At 45.0% G+C, this 18945-nt stretch overlaps 1 protein-coding gene across 1 annotated transcript; it reads left to right on the top strand.

Annotated features, from left to right (window-relative positions):
- Positions 1–15095: 15095 nt before the first annotated feature.
- On the top strand, positions 15096–17219 carry LOC111158204 (chromosome unknown C17orf58 homolog). The gene is made up of 3 exons (XM_022520123.1): positions 15096–15182; positions 15428–15619; positions 16252–17219. Exons 2-3 carry the CDS (start codon positions 15517–15519, stop codon positions 16440–16442), a joined length of 294 nt encoding a protein of 97 aa, XP_022375831.1. The 5' UTR covers positions 15096–15182; positions 15428–15516; the 3' UTR covers positions 16443–17219.
- Positions 17220–18945: the final 1726 nt, after the last annotated feature.

Below are 18945 nucleotides of genomic sequence, written 5' to 3'. Positions count from 1 at the left end.
GTTAATGGGAAAGTACAGCAACCTGCTAAAGACAGGACAGCCAAGAACTCAGGTCCTATAGGAAGAAAGTTTGGGGTCTCCCTACCAGGCATAGGGCTCTATCCAGCTGTGGGTAAGGGGAATGTGGAATAAGGAATGGAGAGGCATTATGGCCACTTGTAGAGGAGGCCTCTAGCACCATGTGTTATGTTAATTTGCTCTTTTTCCTTTTTTTTTTTCTTTCTACCTTATATAAAGAGCACTAGAAGTGGCTAAAGGTTTTGGTATCATTCGAGTACTAGCTGACTAACCTCGGCCTTTCTGTGTCTTAGTTATTGATCTGTAAAACTGGGGTAATAAAATCATCAACTCCTAGGTTGATGTAAAGATGTAATACTTGGAATACTGCTCAGTAGGTACCAGCCATTATTATAACTATCATTATTATTAACAACAGATGTTCTTTTTTATTTCCTTGTAACATTGGACAAGAAAGTCCCCAAATCAAGAAAGGAAACTTTTCCCAATTTTATAATCATTAATTTAAAAGACTATTTATTGAAGCACAAGTACCTGTTTATACTGGATGTTCCAAAATTTGGAATTAGAATTTTTTTAAAAACCTTCAAAATCAATTCATGAGACTTTTTTTTTTTTAACAGTAGTAATTGCTATAGTAATAGGAGAAAACATCCAAGAGAATGATAGAAGTCCCAAATCCAGCATAAAAATTATCTCTAGGAAGGGAACAAAATTGGATTTGGGAGGACATAAGGGGCTTTAGTGGTGTAGTAGTTGTCTATTCCTGCAAGACAAATTACCCCCAAATTTGGCAGCTTAAAATACTAAACGTTATTAATAACACATTCTGTGGCCCAGGAATCTGGGAGTGCTTTAGCTGGGTGATTCTGCTCAGGTCTCTCAAAGCTTTCTTTCAGTCAGTCTGTGGGTTGGGGCTGCGGTCTCCTCTGAAGACTCAAGTGGGAACGGTCTGCTTTCAAGCCCACTTTTTGGCTGTTGACTGAAGCCCTCAGTTCCTTGTCACATGAGCTCTCATAGATGCCTGAGTGTCCTCCCAGCTTAGCAGCTGACTTGCCCCAGAGTAAATGATCTAAGAGAAATAGAGAATGCACACCTGAGATAAGAGTTCAGACTTTGTAACCTAATCTTCCATATGCCTTTGATGACTCAGACCAGTCCTGCTACAATGTGAGAGGGGACCACACCGAGTATAAATACCAGGAAGTGGGGGTCATTGGGGGCCAGCCATCTTGGAGACTGACTACTACCAACTACATGTATAATTTTTAAAATTAAATATTTACTCTGAAATTATGGCATCTTAATTATATTGACTAACCAGTAATTTCTCTTTTTTTTTGAAGTATTTTATGTATTTATTTGACAGAGAGAGAGAGAGAGAGAGCACAAGCAGGGGGAGTAGCAGGCAGAGGGAGAGGGAGAAGCAGACTTCCCCCTGAGCAGGGAGCCCAATGCAGGGCTTGATCCAAAGACCCTGGGATCATGACCTGATCCAAAGGCAGACATTTAGCTGACTGAGCCACCCAGGTGCCCTAGTAGTTTCTTTTTTAATTAGATCCTGTTTTGACAGTAAAATTTTTAGAATAATGGAAAAGGAGAGTAATTTTTTAATACCAAGAAAACATGAAGCAAATATAGAAAAAATGTTAAGGTTTTACAAAATTGGGTCAGGCTTATCCAAGTAGTAACTCTATTATCTCAATAAATCTCTAAATGCTTGTAATATTCATAATAAAAAATATCTTCCCTTAAAAATGTTCAGAGGAAGAGCACACCTCAAATAATGATGACAAAGAACCCTGAAGCGAATTTCAAGAAATCGTTAGCCATTCTCAGATAAATACGAGAAGACGTGGTCCTTGCAATGAGGAAGTTGTAAGAAGGGAGTAGGTTGAGGTGGAAGAACAACAGGATGAACCCCAAAAGAAGCCAACTATGAATTCCTTAGCCTTAAAATCCTGTTGGAAGGAGCCAAAGGCAGAGTAGACAGTACTGAGCATGAAATCAATGACATGAAGTACAGAGTCAAGAAAGTCTCCTAGAATGAAAAGGAGAAAGGAGTGCTTGGCCGGTTCAATCAGAGGAGTGTGCAACTCTTGATCTTGGACTTACGGGTTTGAGCACCACGTTGAGCGTAGAGATTACTTTAGAAAAATAAAACTAGGGGCGCCTGGGTGGCTCAGTGGGTTAAGCCTCTGCCTTCGGCTCAGGTCATGATCCCAGGGTCCTGGGATCGAGCCCCGCATCGTGCTCTCTGCTCCACCAGGAGCCTGCTTCCCTTCTCTCTCTGCCTGCCTCTCTGCCTACTTGTGATCTCTGTCTGTCAAATAAATAAATAAAATCTTAAAAAAAATAAATTGTGTGGGGCACCTAGGTGGCTCAGTTGCTTAAGCATCTGCCTTCAGTTCAAGTCATGATCCCAGGGTCCTGGGGTCAAGCCCCACGTTGGGCTCCCTGCTCATCCAAAGGCTGCTTCTCCCTCTCCCTCTGCTGCTCCCCCTGCTTGTGCTCACTTGCTTCCTTTCTTTCTCTCTATCAAATAAATAAAATCTCTTAAAAATAAATAAGTAAGTAAGTAATTGTGGGGTGCCTGGGTGGCTGGCTCAGTTAGTTAAACATCTACCTTCAGCTCAGGTCATGATCCCAGGGTCTCGGGGTCGAGACCCTTGTAGGGCTCTCTGCTCAATAGGGAGTCTGCTTCTCCCTCCCCCTGCTCTTTTGTGTATGCTCTCTTTCTCTCAAATAAATAAATAAAATATTTTTTTAATGAAACATTTGAGATATTCTCTATACATGAGGAAATATTAGTAAAACAAAGGTGATGACTGATTGATATTATTCAACAAGGTTTGGAAAGTTCTCGTCAATGCAATAAAAAAGTTAAAGGTTTGGGAAGAGGAGGCAAAATATTTTTTAGATTACACAGTTTCCTTTGGGAAAACCCCGTTGAAAATAGTTTGAGGTATGCCTGGCTGGCTCAGGGAAGAGCGTGTGGCTCTTGTTCTCAGGGTCATAAGTTCAAGCCCCATGTGGGGTGTAGAGATAACTTAAAATAAATGAATAAAAACTTGAAAAAAAAAGATAGTTTGGAATATTTTGAGAAATACACAAATTGGGATATACAAAATGTATGGATATACAAATTAGTAGCTTTTCTATACATCTACCAAAAGCAGTTAGAAAATATAAAAGACAAAAAGATCTTTTCTACATTACATCAAAAATACAAAATACCTGGCACACCTGGGTGGCTCAGTGGGTTAAGCCTCTGCCTTCGGGTCAGGTCATGATCCCAGGGTCCTGGGATCGAGCCCTGTATCAGGCTCTCTGCTCATCAGGGACCCTGCTTCCTCCTTTCTCTCTGCCTGTCTCTCCGCCTACTTGTGATCTCTGTCTGTCAAATAAATAAATAAATAATCTTAAAAAAAAAATACCCAGGAAATAAATTTAACATAAAGATGTGTTTAGAGCTTAGATCAAGAAAATGATAATATCCTAATGGGGGAAAGAAGACTCAAAGAAATATAGAGATATGCCATTTTCATGGACAGAAAGAAAATATGGGACAACTGTCAATTCCTTTACAAATAAACCTATCCATTTAATGTAAATTCAAACATCCAACAGAATTTTTAAAATTTAGCAGAGTACGCTAGGGAAAACAAAACACTACGATAGGCAATTTTTAAAAAGAAAGGTGTGTTATAATTACTCTAATTATAACAATGTCTGAATATAAACATGGAGTAGACAGAGGGAGTAAGAGAAAATCTAGAAATAGACCTAAATTTTTTAGAAGTTAATACTGTTTATGTCAAAGGTAACATCTCAAATTTAGGAAAGGATTGATTTATTTGGCAAATGGGTTAGACAACTTTCTAGCTATTTTAGAAAAAAATAGATTCTTACCTCATACTATGTATCCAAATAAATTCCAGATGGAATCAAGTTTTAACTATAAGCACTAGAAAAATAGAAGCTGATATATATTCAAAATTATATACATAATTTTGAGTTGGAGAATGTCTAAGCATGACACAAAGACACTGGGGACGTTGTTAAACAAAAGACTGATGGATTTTACTGTACAAAATTTAAAAATTTGATAGCCAATAAATCACTAACAGGTTAAAAATCAATAAAATTTTGTGAGGAAATATCTGCAATATATATAATGGACAAAGAGTTAAGATTCTAAGACAAAGACTAAGACAAAAACTAAGAACAGGCACTTAGCCAAAGAAGAAATACAAATGGCCAATAAATCCATGAGAAAGTCTACAATGTCACCAGCAATTAAAGAAATGCAAATTAAAACATTTCTTTCTTTCTTTTTTTTTAAGATTTTTATTTTTAAGTTATCTTTACGCCCAGTGTAGGGCTCAAAGTCACAACCCCAAAGATCAAGAGTCTAATATGCTCCTCTGACTGAGCCAGCCAGGCACTCCAGAAACCCTTTTAAAAAGAAATAAAATTTTTTGGAACAGCAAGGATATCAAATAATAATAATTTGATATCCCAATGTAGAGAAGTATTATTATTATTACATACCTACATTGTTTGCTGGTCAGTGTGAACTGGTACAATGTATTTGGGGGACAAATTAGCAATATGTAGCAAAAACACTGAAATTATAATATATTTGGCCCAGCAATATAATGTCTAGGAATTCAGTCATTAAAAAATGACCATGGGAGTCATTTCCAGTCATTAAAAATGACCTGGCTGGCTCAGTCAGAAGAGCATGGGATTCTTGATCTTGGGATCATGAGTTCAAACTCCACATTGGGCATAGAGATTACGTAAAAATAAAAAATCTTTAAAAAATATTCTAAATACATATGTACATACGTACATATGATGGAATCATGTACTGAATGAAACAGAAAAATGTTAATGTATCATTAATATTTTTTTAAAGATTTTATTTATTTGTTTGACAGAGAGAGAGATCACAAGTAGACAGAGAGGCAGGCAGAGAGAGAGGGAGAAGCAGGCTCCCTGCTGAGGAGAGAGCCCAAGGTGAGGTTGATCCCAGGACCCTGGGATCATGACCCCAGCGGAAGGCAGAGGCTTAACCCACTGAGCTACCCAGGCGCTCTACTATTAACATTTTTTTTTAGATTTTATTTACTTATTTGACAGACAGAAATCACAAGCATGTAGAGAGGCAGGCAGAGAGAGAGGGAGGAAGCAGGCTCCCCACCAAGCAGAGAGCCCCATGTGGGGCTCGATCCCACGATCCCGGGATCATGACCCGAGCCGAAGGCAGAGGCTCAATCCACTGAGCCACCCAGGCGCCCCTATCGTTAACATTTTTTTAAAAAGATTTTATTTATTTATTTGAGATGGAGAGCCACAGCTCATAGGCAGGGGGAAGGGGCAGAGTAATCATGACCCTGGAATCATGACCTGAGCTGGCTTCACTGAATCACCCAAGTGCCCCTCATTAACATTTTAAAAACCATCTTTTTTTTTTTTTAAGATTTTATTTATTTATTTGATAGCGAGAGATCACAAGTAGGCAGAGAAGCAGGCAGAGAGAGACGGGGAAGCAAGCTTCCTGCTGAGCAGAGAGCCCGACGCAGGATTCGATCCCAGGACCCTGGGATCATGACCTGAACTGAAGACAGAGGCTTAACCCACTGAGCCACCCAGGTGCCCCTTAAAAACCATTTTAAAAGTATCTATATACCATGCTCCCACTTTTATATAAAGAAACTATGTGGGGCGCCTGGGTGGCTCAGTGGGTTAAGCCTCTGCCTTCGGCTCGGGTCAAGATCCCAGGGTCCTGGAATCGAGCCCCGCATCGGGCTCTCTGCTTGGCGGGGAGCCTGCTTCCTCCTCTCTCTCTGCCTGCCTCTCTGCCTTCTTGTGATCTCTCTCTCTCTCTCTGTCAAATGAATAAATAAAAAACTTAAAAAAAAAAGAAACTATGTAACATATTTACATGCACATATATGTGTAGAAAAAAGTCAGGAAACTGATACACCAAAATATCCATTGTAGTTCTTTCTAGATAATAAGATTGTTGTTGATTTTTCTTTTTTTCTTTTATACTATCTATTCTGCAAAGAATATGTATTATTTATATACATTTTAAAGGATTTTATAAAGGGATGGAAAATATCACATAAAAGCAGCCAACAGATTTGACTGATATAAACTAGTAACATTTCTTATGCAAGATATCAAAAATTATTAGGTCAAACAATAGAACACTCCAACACCTCAGAAACCACCACCCAGCCCCTGCCACACTCTTTCCAGTACCAACTCCCAAGAATATCCTGACCTTTTGCACACTGAATTAGTTTTGTCTATTTATGAACCTACAGAAATGAAATTACAGAGTATATGGTGTTTTGTGTCAGACTTTTTTTACTTGGGATCATTTTTATGAGACTGATCTATATTTTGCTTTTGTAATTGCAACTCATTTATCTTCCTTGGTTTATGGCAACAAATGTGGTTCACAATTTTGTCCCCAGGAGACATTTGGCATTGCTGGAAGACAGTTGGAGGTAGAAGGCACTACTGGTACCCAGTGGGTAAGGTGGGGGAAAGGGGGAAACTGGTCACAATCCTGCAGTGCACAACAAAGAATCATCTCAGGCTCAATGTTAGTAGTGCTGAGGCCAAGAACCCCTGCTCTGGGGACATCTGGCTGGCTCAGTTGGGAAAGCATGCAACTCCTGATCTCCAGGTTGTAAGTTCAAGCCCCATTGTGGGTGTAGAGATCACATAAAAATAAAATCTTGGGCGCCTGGGTGGCTCAGTGGGTTAGGCCTTGCCTTCGCCTCGGGTCGTGATCTCAGGGTCCTGGGATCAAGTTCTGCGTCGGGCTCTCTGCTTGGCGGGAGCCTGCTTCCTCCTCTCTCTCTCTGCCTGCCTCTCTGCCTACTTGTGATCTCACTCTGTCAAATAAATAAAATCTTTAAAAATAATAAAAATAAAATAAAATAAAAATCTTAGAAAAACAAAAACAAACCAAAACCCTGCTCTGTAGTATTCCAGTATGTCACAATATATCCATTCCTCAAATGATGGGAACACAGAAAGGTTTACAATAGTTACGATTGTGAACAGCCTGAAATGTTCATAACTTAGGGTTTGTCCAAATGACAACGTATTATGCAGTTAGGAGATTTCACATTTACAAAGAGGTTTTTTTTTTTTTTTTTTAAGATTTTATTATTTATTTATTTGACAGAAAGAGTTCACAAGCAGGCAGAGAGGCAGGCAGAGAGAGTGAGGGGGGAAGCAGACTCCCTGCTGAGCAAAGAGCCAGGCATGGGGCTCCATCCTAGGACCCGGGATCATGACCTGAGCTGAAGGCAGAGGCTTAACCCACTGAGTCACCCAGGTGCCCCACAAACAGTTTTTTTTTTTTTTTTTTTGACAGACGGAGATCACAAGTAGGCAGAGGCAGGCAGAGAGAGAGGAGGAAGCAGGCTTCCTGCCGAGCAGAGAGCCCAATGTGGGGCTTGATCCCAGGACCCTGGGATCATGACCCGAGCTGAAGGCAGAGGCTTTAACCCACTGAGCCATCCAGGTGCCCCCACAAAGAGTTTTTAATAGTATTTTGAACAGTTTTAATTGAATAAGAGCTGGATCCAAAAACTATACGCACAAAACATAAATGGGGAAGCCTTTTTGTCACGGTGTCATCCGAACAACACAGGATCTGAAGCAGTGTAGACACTGCCCACCCCCGTGTAACAACGATAGCCAAGAAGGAGCTGGGGAAGAAATATATGGAGATGTTGTAAGGATGGGGAGGTGTAGTGGTAGTGAAGCGAGGCCTATATTCTATAGTTCTCGTGTCTACCCTTTTATTTTCCAAATGTTCCGTTACAATAATGTAGAGTAATAGGAAAATACAGCATAAGAGTTAAAAAAAAAAAAAAACAAAAACACACAAAAACCCAGCTACTCACTTCTCCTGGACTCACCGTTGTCTGTGGGAGAGTTTGCCCATAGGGCACTGAGGCTTTCCAGCACTTTCTGCTTTGGGGGGGGGTGGCTTCCCTTGGGTGGCATCATGCTTCTGGGGCCTGGGTGGACTCAGGATCGCTCACACCTCCCCAGCCGCATGTGCTGCTGTCGGCCTGCAGCGCCCGTCCTCCTTGGTTGAGACTGTGAACCGCAGTCATTTTTTTTTTTTTAAGATTTTATTTATTTATTCGACAGAGACCACAAGCAGGCAGAGAGGAAGGCAGAGAGAGAGAGAGAGAGAAGAGGAAGCAGTCTCCCTGCTGAGCAGAGAGCCCAACGCGGGGCTCGATCCCAGGACCCTGGGATCATGACCTGAGCTGAAGGCAGAAGCCTTAACCCACTGAGCCACCCAGGTGCCCCCCGCAGTCATTTTTCAAACCAGAGTTTACGTGGCTTCTCCAGCCACCTTTACGTGGCCTCCCCTTTCTCTCTAACAGGTACATCTTCTTAATAATTGCGCTCAATGCTGTAATTGAATGTTATTTTCCACAGGAGACTGTGAGCCACGTGAGGGGAGGATCGATGTCCTAACATCCCAGGATCAGTCCGGTCCCTGTGGGACTAAACCTCGGGGTTGTCTTTGAAAGTCTGAAGAATCTGGGGAGACACTGCTTGCCATCAAGATGGTCCTGAAATCGTGACCACGATCTACCGCATGGGAAACAAAGCAAATATTGTACTCTTGTCGAAGGATGAGTGTGACTGAGATTTCTGGCTCCTAAAACAGTGCCCGGAATATAGTATTTTGATGCCAGCTGGTGGACTAGAGTTCAGTTCTGGCCGTAACCACCCAGAATTAGTGCAGACCCCACTGTTTAAAGGGGGCGCCCCACAGCAATACTGCTCCTATTTCCTACCGCCTGGCTGCAGACCCGGGGGTTCTCTTGATTCCCTCAGGGGTGCTAATTTTCTGTAACCAAGCACAGAACTCAGGAAAGCATTACACTTAACGATCACAATTTTATGATACAGGAGACAAATCAGGACCAGCTACACGAAGAGACATATAGGAAGAGATCTGAAAAGTCCCAAATGCATAGCTTCTGTGTGCTCTTTCCACGGATTAGGGAACATCACTCCCCTAGCACATCACCAACCAGGAAGCTCACGGAGTTTTCACTGGGATTTCCTTACGTAGGCCAGATGGATTAAGTCATTGGCCATACAACTGAACCCAATCTACAGCCTCTTTTCCCTCCTTGGAGGTCAGGTGGGCGCGAAGTTCTGCCTCTCTAATTGCATGGTTGGTCCTTCTGGTGACCAGCTCCCTTCCTGAAGCTACCAAGGAGACCTCCGAGAGTCACCTCGCTAGCAAAACTCAAGTGTCATCCAGAAAGCTCATGAGTAACTATGACATTTCTATCACCCGGGAAATTTCAAGGCTTTTACAAGCTCCATGCCAGGAACCTGGCACAAATTCTTTATTCTACAACGCATAGTAGACACTCAATAAATATTTGCTAAGCGGAAAGAGACACTAAAAATGCCAGAAATTGGCAGGGGAGAGGAAAGCAGTTAGGCTCTTAGATTCTTCCACGTGACAAGTGTATATGCCTATTATGAAGACAGACACATTAGGTTACAAAAAACCAATACCGTCAAACATTCCAATCCTATGACAAACTCCTTCTACTCTGGTTTACATTACCAAGCACCCTGATGATAATTTGACTTCCCATGTGACTTGTGTATAGAAAGACAAGGCTAGATGGGCAGACATGAGCATGCCCGTCTGCCTGAGTCAGTTTCTTGTTGCAAATTAATAAAGTGGCATTCTGGCTTACGTGGATCTGTCTCTTTGAGCTCTTTGTGCCTTCCACCTCTAGTGTGGTTGCTGACCCAGATGTTGCCCAAGACCCAACCCCGGACTCTGGCAAATTCGTCCAGGCTGGTGCCACCCGGTAAATCTCTAAGAGCCCGTGGGAGCCATCCAGCCGGCTCTCTGCCTCTACATTTCAGGGTGTGGGCTTCGGGGCATTCACAACATTCCTGCAACAGAAGAGTTTCGGGAACACCCCACATTGGATCTGGGTGACTTGAATATAATCTCAAGCAAGCAGGTATGTCTGAGATGTGGTTGTAAATGAGAAAGCTTAAGCCCAATTAATTTTATTCCACTTGACTTAAAGAAAAAGCATGTGAAAGAAGGGGATCTGAGGACATCTGTACACTGGGCCTCGAGAACACAAGCCTCCAGAGGCTGGAGACACTGACTCTGGCGTACACAGGCTTTGCAGTGACTGGAGAGGTTTACTCTTTGGAAGGAAATAGAGAACTCACTCCTCTAAAACCCGAATGAGGAAGATTAGCCCACCATGAGCTGCAATTCAATTTAGTGCTCAACAAGCAAACTTCTGGTTAATAATCAGATTGCTGAATCATCTTTGCTATAGCCTCTCCATTGCAAATTAATAAGTAATGGTCTGGTTTATACATCTTCTTCTTATGAGTTTGTTTAATATGAGTCAGTCCCACAAATCTGATGCATTGACATAAGTGAGTTCCAAGCTCAAGAAAGTTGAGGACCAGACTACAGAGGATAGTGACTCCCTCCAACATAAAATCAGCCTGTGACTAGTCAGCCAGCTCCTCTCTGGATGAATATATTTGCTTCACCGTATCTCTCAAACCACAGCACAACTAATTCAGGAAACTCTTCTTCAGTACTTTTAATTAAAAGTTTATTTATTTTTAGTCATCTCTACACCCCACATGGGGCTCGAACTAACACCCAGAGATCAAGAGTTGCTTGCGCTTCCAACTGAGTCAGCCAGGCACCCCTGCCCTACGGTGAATGATAGACATTCTCTTTGGATCCCCACTCTGGCTCCAGTTTTCCCAAGGAAGGATACTTTCCTTCAAAGCAGCCTGCTTTCTTGAAGATCTCGGCTGTTAGACTATCTTTTCTTAAATTGGAATTAAACATGTCACCTTATAACTTATAACTGGTTCTTTCGCAAAATATCTGCTTAGCCTCAGTTCCTGTGAAGGAACTTGGTGATGGAGCCAAGCCTTCTCACTCCCCTATTGTTCTCCAAGCTTTCCAGTGTCTTTCTTGAAAACATGATCCCCCCTGAATCTGGTCAGTCCACTAGCATTATTATTTTTGAGACATAAGATATTGCTTCAGCAGAAGTTTGTTATTTCTTTTAGCAGCTGCATCTCACTCTGGCCTCATATATTCCAGATAAAATGCCTTCACCTCAGTGCATTTCCCCTTCCTTTTGGGTTTGAGGCTGCTGAAATGAGATACACGTTGGTAAGGCTGTGGTGAGCTGATTTCCCCCCCTGGGTGAATGCTATTTCTGTTCAATCTCAGGAAAAGGGTCCTTCGCTCAGGACTCATATACAGAGTCATTTCAAGAATTCACACCTAAGCAGTGAATGAGTTTATTTTTCTTAGAAAGAAAGAGAGAGAGAGAAAAAAACAAAAGACCTACCTTTCTCTAGGAGAGGAGCCATCACGAGAGAGCTGGGGAGGTGTTTTTCTCATTTTTATCTTCTAGTACCTGGTTGGGTAGAAGGCACTCAGCATGGGCTTGATGAATCTAGCCAACGAGATACTAATTTCAATTGAGAGAGGAAAGAAAAAAGAAGGAAAGAAAGAAAGGAAGGAAGGAGAAAGAAAGAAGAAAAAAATGGGAAGGAGAAGAGAGACTACTTTGCTCAAGGCTGTTTTTCCTTCTGGTTCTAGAATATAAAAGTGGCATATATAGTACAATAGCTTAACCATACGTAGGCTTGGTTTCTCTCAGACCCCCGGACACATTCCCCGATGAATTTTCCTGTCATCTTGAATCCCTTCCACAAGCCCAAGTTGTCTTCCGCACTAATCCGCCTATTTGTTGTTGACTTAATCTGGAAAAAACTTCCTATCACTCCTTCTCCCCCACCCTGTCCCTCAGCCCCTCAACACCCTTATTCTCTCCACTTGCCCCACCCTCTCCTCCCCCCGCCCCACTCCAGTCCGCAAACCCACACGGGTTTCAAGTTTAGGATTTGATGTTGTCACTGCCCACAGACGTTCGCTGGGACAACTTCGAGAGGCCATGTGCTTGTCCCCCTTAGGAAGTGGGAGAAATCCCTGCAGCTCGGTTTTGTTCCAATGGTCTGTTCAGTGAGTGATTCCCGTTTCCCCAAAGGCTGCCCCTCATTAGCATGAACGGGGGTGGGGGTGTGGAGAAGGGGTGGGGGGAGAGAAAGAGCAAAAGCCCAGGCTCCGTTTTAGAGCCTGGGAACCGTGTCTACGAAAATGACAGCTAGAGCTTTCTGGCTCCTCTGTTTGATCGTTGGATCCTCTCCCGAAGCCCCAGTGGCGGAGAGAAAAGGTAAGATCGGGGAAATGCTGAGTCCTGGGAGAGGAGCAGGGGTGGGGTGGGGGGGTGGGAGGGGGACGGGGGAGAAGGCGCGCTGAAGGGCGGGACGAGAAAGGGGTCAGAGTGTGCAGGAGAGGGGACTCCGTGTCCGTGTTCGTGTTCGAAAGGAGCAAACTGTGTCCCCAAGATTTTGTGTGTCCTGGCAGCCTTTTCGGAAAGAAGCCAGTTCAGCTACTGAAATGATCTCGAGCGAGCCGGGCAGGCTGGGGAAAACTTTGCATGTTAAGTAGTTGCTCCATCACAGAGGAGGGAAAGTGTCAAAAGGGGTCGCGGCATGCCTTTCGGGCGCCGTGCGGGCCGGGCTCGCAGGACGCGGCGGGCGGCGGGCGCCGGGAGCAGCGCGGGGTCCGCCCTGCGCCGGGGCCGGGGTCCCGCGGGTGATCCGAAGCGCTGGGTGCGCCCGCGGCGGCTGAGGGCGAAGGGGAGCCCAAATCGGACATCTCTCCCCTCTGGCTGCAAGCCCCAGCGAATGGCCCGTGGGGGCGGGGGGGGGGGGGCGCGTACCTGAGTCTTTAAAACACGCACACACAGAGTTTCGTGCATGAGATGAAAATAAGTTACTGAGGGAATGAAATAATGAAATAAGGGATTTTCTGCGGGGAGAGGTTTTTGTTTTGCTTTTCTTTGGATGTTCTTCTGATTCCCTATCTCTGGGAAAAACAGCTTCCGCACCTCACAGGGCAATTTACTTTGGGTTATTTTTCCACATGGAAACTGAATGACTTCAGTGGCATTTAACCCAAATATCAGACAATCTTTCCCATGACAACAGATGGTGATATCAATGGGGAAGCAGTTGTGAGGTCAACAGTTGTCAGGAATTGGATATCTACCAGAACTTTATTCAGCTGTGAATGGGACAACGTTGGACATAATGAGTCAGAATCAACCTCTCTGCAAAAACACGCACTAGAACCAGCTATTACGGCTGGGGGAAAGCTGATTTTAAAGGAGATTGTCAATTGGGCAAGATAAATCCCTTTAAATGAAGTGTTGCAAGAGCTGCACGTGGGCAGACCCAGCTCTTCCATGCAAGAAGAGAGAAATGTGGAAAACCAGCCGTTGAGACCACAGAAAAAGAAAGGTTCTTGTGCCTCTTTGGAGGGCACTGGGACCCAGGCAAACGGGGAGGTGATATTGTGTAACTGGGCATGGAAAGTTGCCCAGCTTCCAAGCTGGCTGAAGTTTGCTCACCAACCTGTCTGCAGAGCTGGGGAAAATCATTAATAATTAAAAAAAATTGTTTTCATGCCATATCATTTAAGAGATTTTTCGCCACCAGGGAAGGGGAAATGTAAGTGGTGCGCGTGTGCTTTTATACTCAACCAGGGGCCTCGGCCTCCCAGCCATGCTTTAAAAATCTTCCTTAGCTGTAGTTTACTAGTAAGCGGTGTCCAAGAAGCCAGATAAAAATCCACTCCCAGAGACCAAGATGACAGTGTAAACACGGATGGGAAAACCAAATAGTTCTGTTGTCAGGGGCGCTTAAACAATTAGGAGAACCTGTAATATGAGACCTTTCCCCCTGGGGTTTGCTCTTGGTACTTTCTCAACAAACTGTACATAGCAAAAAGGCGGATGTTTATAGATATATTAAAGAAACGGCAAAAAAGAGTTTGTTATTTAACCACAGTTGACCGTTGTGTTTAGCCCTAGAACAAACAGGTTGTTGCAATTTTAAAAGCTATCGATTTTAAAAGGTTCCTTAACAAAATGAGATGTTCCCATGTGGTGAGAAAATTTTTCTTAGTTGGCCTCATTTTTAGAGGGCAAGACCCTCATCTCAGTCTTCCCCCGGGGCCTAGGAAACCTGTGCTCTACTCAGACCTGAAGCTGAGGCTTCCCTCCCCTTACCACAGGGGCGCCTTCCTCTCCCCCCTCCCGCTCCCTGGCCTTCACTTCCCAGTCTCCGGGCCCCCGCCCCCCGCCTCACCCCCCCCCTCCCCGGCCATCGCTCCTCTCGCAGGTGCTTGCTAAGTTTACATTGTCCCCATCTCCTCTCCCCTCCCAGGGCCTTTTCTTCTCCCGCCCCTCACCCCCACCCCGCCCGCCCACCGGCCTCTCAGACCCTCCGCCCGCCTTCCCACCCCTCTCAACCTCTCCCGCTCCTCCTCTCCTCCCCACTCGGCCTCCCCTGCCCTCTCACAGGGTCTCCCCTCCCCCGCGCCGCTGCCCTCCCACTCGGCTTCTCCCCTCCGCGCCTCTCCTTCCCTGACGGCCTCCCCGGCCTCTCCTCTTTTTTCCCTACAGCGTCGCCGCCCCACAACAGGAAGCCCGACCCCGGCGGCGGCCCGAGTGCGGAGGAGACGCCGGGGCCCCGAGCGCAGCCGGTCCCTGAGGTGCCGCGGCGGCCGCGCGCGGCCGAGGCCGCTCCCCGCGCTTGGTCCGACCCGCGACGCCGGAAGCCCCCGCCGCCCGCCGAGAACCGGGCTGGCTTCCGGGAGGCCGCGCACGCGCCCGCCGGCCCGCCGAGCCCCCGCCTCGCGCAGGCCGAGAACCGCGCCTCGCCGCGCCGCGTGCCCGCGCTGGAGGACTCCCCGCGGCGCTCACGCGCCCGGGCCCTGCGCTTCCCGGCCGCGCGGTCGCTCGCGCGCGCCGCCGAGGCTCCCGCCAGCCCCGCCCACCCCAACCGGCCGCGCGCCGCCGCGCCGCCCCCGGGGCCCGAGCCCGCACCACCCCCGCGCCTCAGCCCGCCGCGGAGGGACGCGGATCCTGGCGCCGAGCCCTGCGCGCGCGCCTGCAGGGTGGACCTGGACGAGCGCGAGTCCTACTGCGCGAGCGAATTCGGTGAGCCCCGCCCCGCAGCACCTCCCGGGCCCGGGCCGCAGAGCCCAGGCCGCGAGGCGAGCCTTTCCGAGCCCAGGCGCGGGCTGTGCTCGCAGACTGCCCTAGGGGAGACCCTAGAGAAACCCACTCAATTCTGCGGTCCCCAGACCCATGTGGACTATTTCATGATGTGTGCAAAACTCACTGGGGAAAGAGAGGAAATGAGCGTTCTGCATTTCTCCAAACTCTTTGTTTTTTGAAAGCAGCAGTGAACGGAATCGTGCATGACGTGGACGTGCTCGGCACAGGGATCCGGCTGGTGACTCTGCTGGTGGACCGGGATGGGCTGTACAAGATGAACCGCCTGTACATCACTCCGGACGGGTTTTTCTTCCGAGTCCACATACTAGTCCTAGACTCCTCCAGCTGCAATAAGCCATGCCCAGAGTTTAAACCTGGTATTGAAACTGATCTGAACACTTTATATACGGATTTTGTGCCACCACTTGTAACTTGGATGCCACAGCCTGGTCTGTTCGTTACCCCAATACCGTTTGGGCGGGGGGATTAGTATTCTAAAATGAATAGAATTTAGACGACAGGTATTTCTGCCACTCCGATTTCCGCTCCGTCAGCCTCCCCGTGCCTCTGGTTAAAGGTGGGAACAGCATGGATTGACACAAAGCGGGCACTCAGATATTTGTTGATAAATGGAGTGACGAAACAACGTTGCTAGAGGGGCACCGGAGACGCTTTTAGAAAGTTTAGAATGTCTTTTTTTTGGAGGGGGTGGAATACCCACTCCCACGTCTTTCTAGAGGTGTGCTCTGGAAAATCCTCCTGATTACATTGTGGTTAGGACCTTTGTACCGGGATGTTGGCGGGTAATAATAGGCAGATAAACTGATTATCTTCTAAAGGTCCCTAGACTGTTTTCACCTGTTGTTTGAGGGTGAAACGTCTGAGATTTAACAGGTGCAGCAAGATACCAGATTGAAGCTTAGGCGTTCCTTGACGGCCTTGCATGTTCTTACTGTTTCTTGGCATTTAAAAGACACTGCGAATTTACATTTTGGTTACTTTTTTTCAGGAAGCAGGTATATTGTGATGGGCCATATCTACCACAAGAGACGCCAGCTCCCTACAGCTCTGCTCCAGGTCCTGAGAGGACGGCTCCGACCAGGAGATGGATTGCTCATGAGTGGCAGCAGCTACGTGAAGAGATTTAACCGAAAAAGGAATGGGCAAGTTCAAAGTGCCGTTCACACCCAGTGCGTTTGAAAATGTACTACCCTCGCACTGCTGGATTGTAAGAGACATGTCGCATTCAGCAACAAGACAGGAGAGGTCTGTCTTCACGGAATGGGGTCTTCCTGTGGAGGAGGGCACACAGCTCCTTCTGGAACGGATTGTGTAGTTCCAACTCTAATCTCGAAGTCGCCACTTTCTTATTTGCAAAATGGCTCTTCAGTGGTATGCTTCTGAGGTCCCTGGCAAAGTTGCTGGAGTCTAGTGGCATTTATTCACACAGCTCAGATAACTGACCTGTTCAGTTAGCAGATCACTGCTTCATGTGGTTTATTTTTAATTATTTTAATTTAAATACATTCTTCAGTAGAAAGAGTTCACAAAAAAGCATTTCCTTGATTTTAAATATACAGCTTTGAATAGGTTATATCACATTATCAAACCAAGTTTCATACTAAAACCATCACATTTTAAATTCTGTACATAACAGCGCACTAGTCAAAAGACATGTATGAAATGTCATTTAGATCAAAACACTAGGGTCAGAACTCAAGACAAGTATTCAAGTTTTACACTTAAAGAGTACTAACAGGCTTAATTCAAGCAAAATATTATTCAAACAAGTGTTCCTGATGTACCAAAATGTAAGAAATAGTTATTCTCTTCCCTCCCTGCTCCTAAAAACAATTTGTGCCAAACTGGCAACTGTCCCAATGCTAAACATATTCTGGGTGTATCTGATGTCATTTTTCTATTAAGACCGAGTATCGTGTTTGTGTTTGTAAAGTAGTAAATCTTGCCTTGAAATCAGATCTTGGATGCACCTGGTTTTTTTTAGCCTCATGGAGCTCTACAGGTTTAGGAAAAAGCCTTTCTCAAACTTACTCCAAAAACCTTGGAATGGATATTCAATGACAGCTTGCCAGTATGTGAATTTTAAACATTTTTCCAGTTGGTTTGGAAAAGGTTTAATCACTACCTGAATTTAAGATTCATTTTATACTTGAGTCCGCAAGACATTTTAACAGTTTTTTTTTTTCAGAAGACCAAGCTGTATGTACATCAGTTAATTTGAAACACGTGAATAGAGACATGGATAATCCACAGCTGAAGAGGACAGCCGAAGGAAAGATAAACAGGAACTGCACCGAAGAGAAAAAACAAACCCACAGCCTATCCTGGTCTCAGAGGAGAGGTGCTCAGAGAGCTCATGATGTGTCTTTAGACAGTCTTTAATGGCCACATAGAACAGAAGCACAATACATCCTAAAAGATGTTTAGGGCAGTAGAGCATCCACAAGGAAGCATGAGTGTAAGACATGACATCTGCCTGTGATGGGAGATACTCTTACCTTATTTGTTCCAAACAGAGGGCAAAGAGATAAAATAACTTGCGAGAGCTCCTGACTCTTCTGTGGTAAAGCATCATTGAGGGAGTTTTGGAGAATTTTCCAAAAATGAGTTTTGCCCAAACTTACTAAAAATCATTCTAGGATTGCTTCTTGGGAATGAATCAACTGCATTAATTATAACGCGACCCACTGGCAATAGAGTAAGCCGAGATTGAAGAGCTTCTGGCTTGTGTGTGTGTGTGTGTTTAGGATAAACATTAACTGAGACCTAAATAGCACCAGTCAGAAAAACCAAAGATGAATTTTTAAATGTGAAAAGGCTAAGCGGTGATCTTGAATAACACAGCAATAAAAACTGCAAAATGGCCAAATAGATAAATTACTGGTTGGATGGTCATGAGTTGGAAGGTGAAGAGTTAAATCACTTTTACGTAAGCCTGAGGGTTAGGGTTTTATTAGACCACTTTGATGATACTAAGTTTCTGAAGAGTTTTGGAAGCACACCCGATGCCAGAATCGTGTAATCTATATGATAGCTAGAGGTCATACGGTTAGTGTGTACCCACGGGGAGGGAAAACAAACAGGCCAGCTTTATAGAAACTGCCCAGAACTACGGCCGTCGTTCAAGACCAGGTCTCGATGAGAGACAGGTGAGGCTCAAACGAGGTAGAACAGTGCTGGGCAAGGGGGTCTGTGCACTGGAGGGAGTGACCAAACAGATCATCCTGGGTTAGGCGAAAAAGGTTACAAAGAGTCGCATTTTCAATATTCAATCAGTAGCTTGGATACAGTCTTAACTTTATGCAAAACTGTAAGCAACAAGTTCATTGTAGCTCCTAATCCTTTTGTCCTACTGAAGATTTTTCTCAGCACATGGATTTGTGCTCCAAAGACCATACATAAAATGCTGTGTGCACGTGTAAGTCCCTCATCAGTAAAATACTCCACTGCCTTCAAGAGGAACCCAGCAGCATCCCTCCTTTGAATTAAGCTCTTAGAACTCAAGAAAAGTACTTGTTTTGCTTTTAGGCCTATAAAAATATATACTCTTATTTGGTACAAACTTTTTTAAGTTTTTGAAGATACCAATTGGCACTGTTTCTATTTCCCTTCCATCAATTTTAAGGTTGATCTCACAGTATACACAAACACCTAAAAACTGACCCAGCAAATGCCACCCAAT

Source organism: Enhydra lutris, unplaced genomic scaffold, assembly GCF_002288905.1.
Source record: "Enhydra lutris kenyoni isolate GAN:26980312 unplaced genomic scaffold, ASM228890v2 scaffoldscaffold57, whole genome shotgun sequence".
Taxonomy (NCBI): Eukaryota; Metazoa; Chordata; class Mammalia; order Carnivora; family Mustelidae; genus Enhydra; species Enhydra lutris.
The sequence above is the reverse complement of the archived record's forward strand: the minus strand, read 5'-3'. Positions and strand labels throughout refer to the sequence as shown.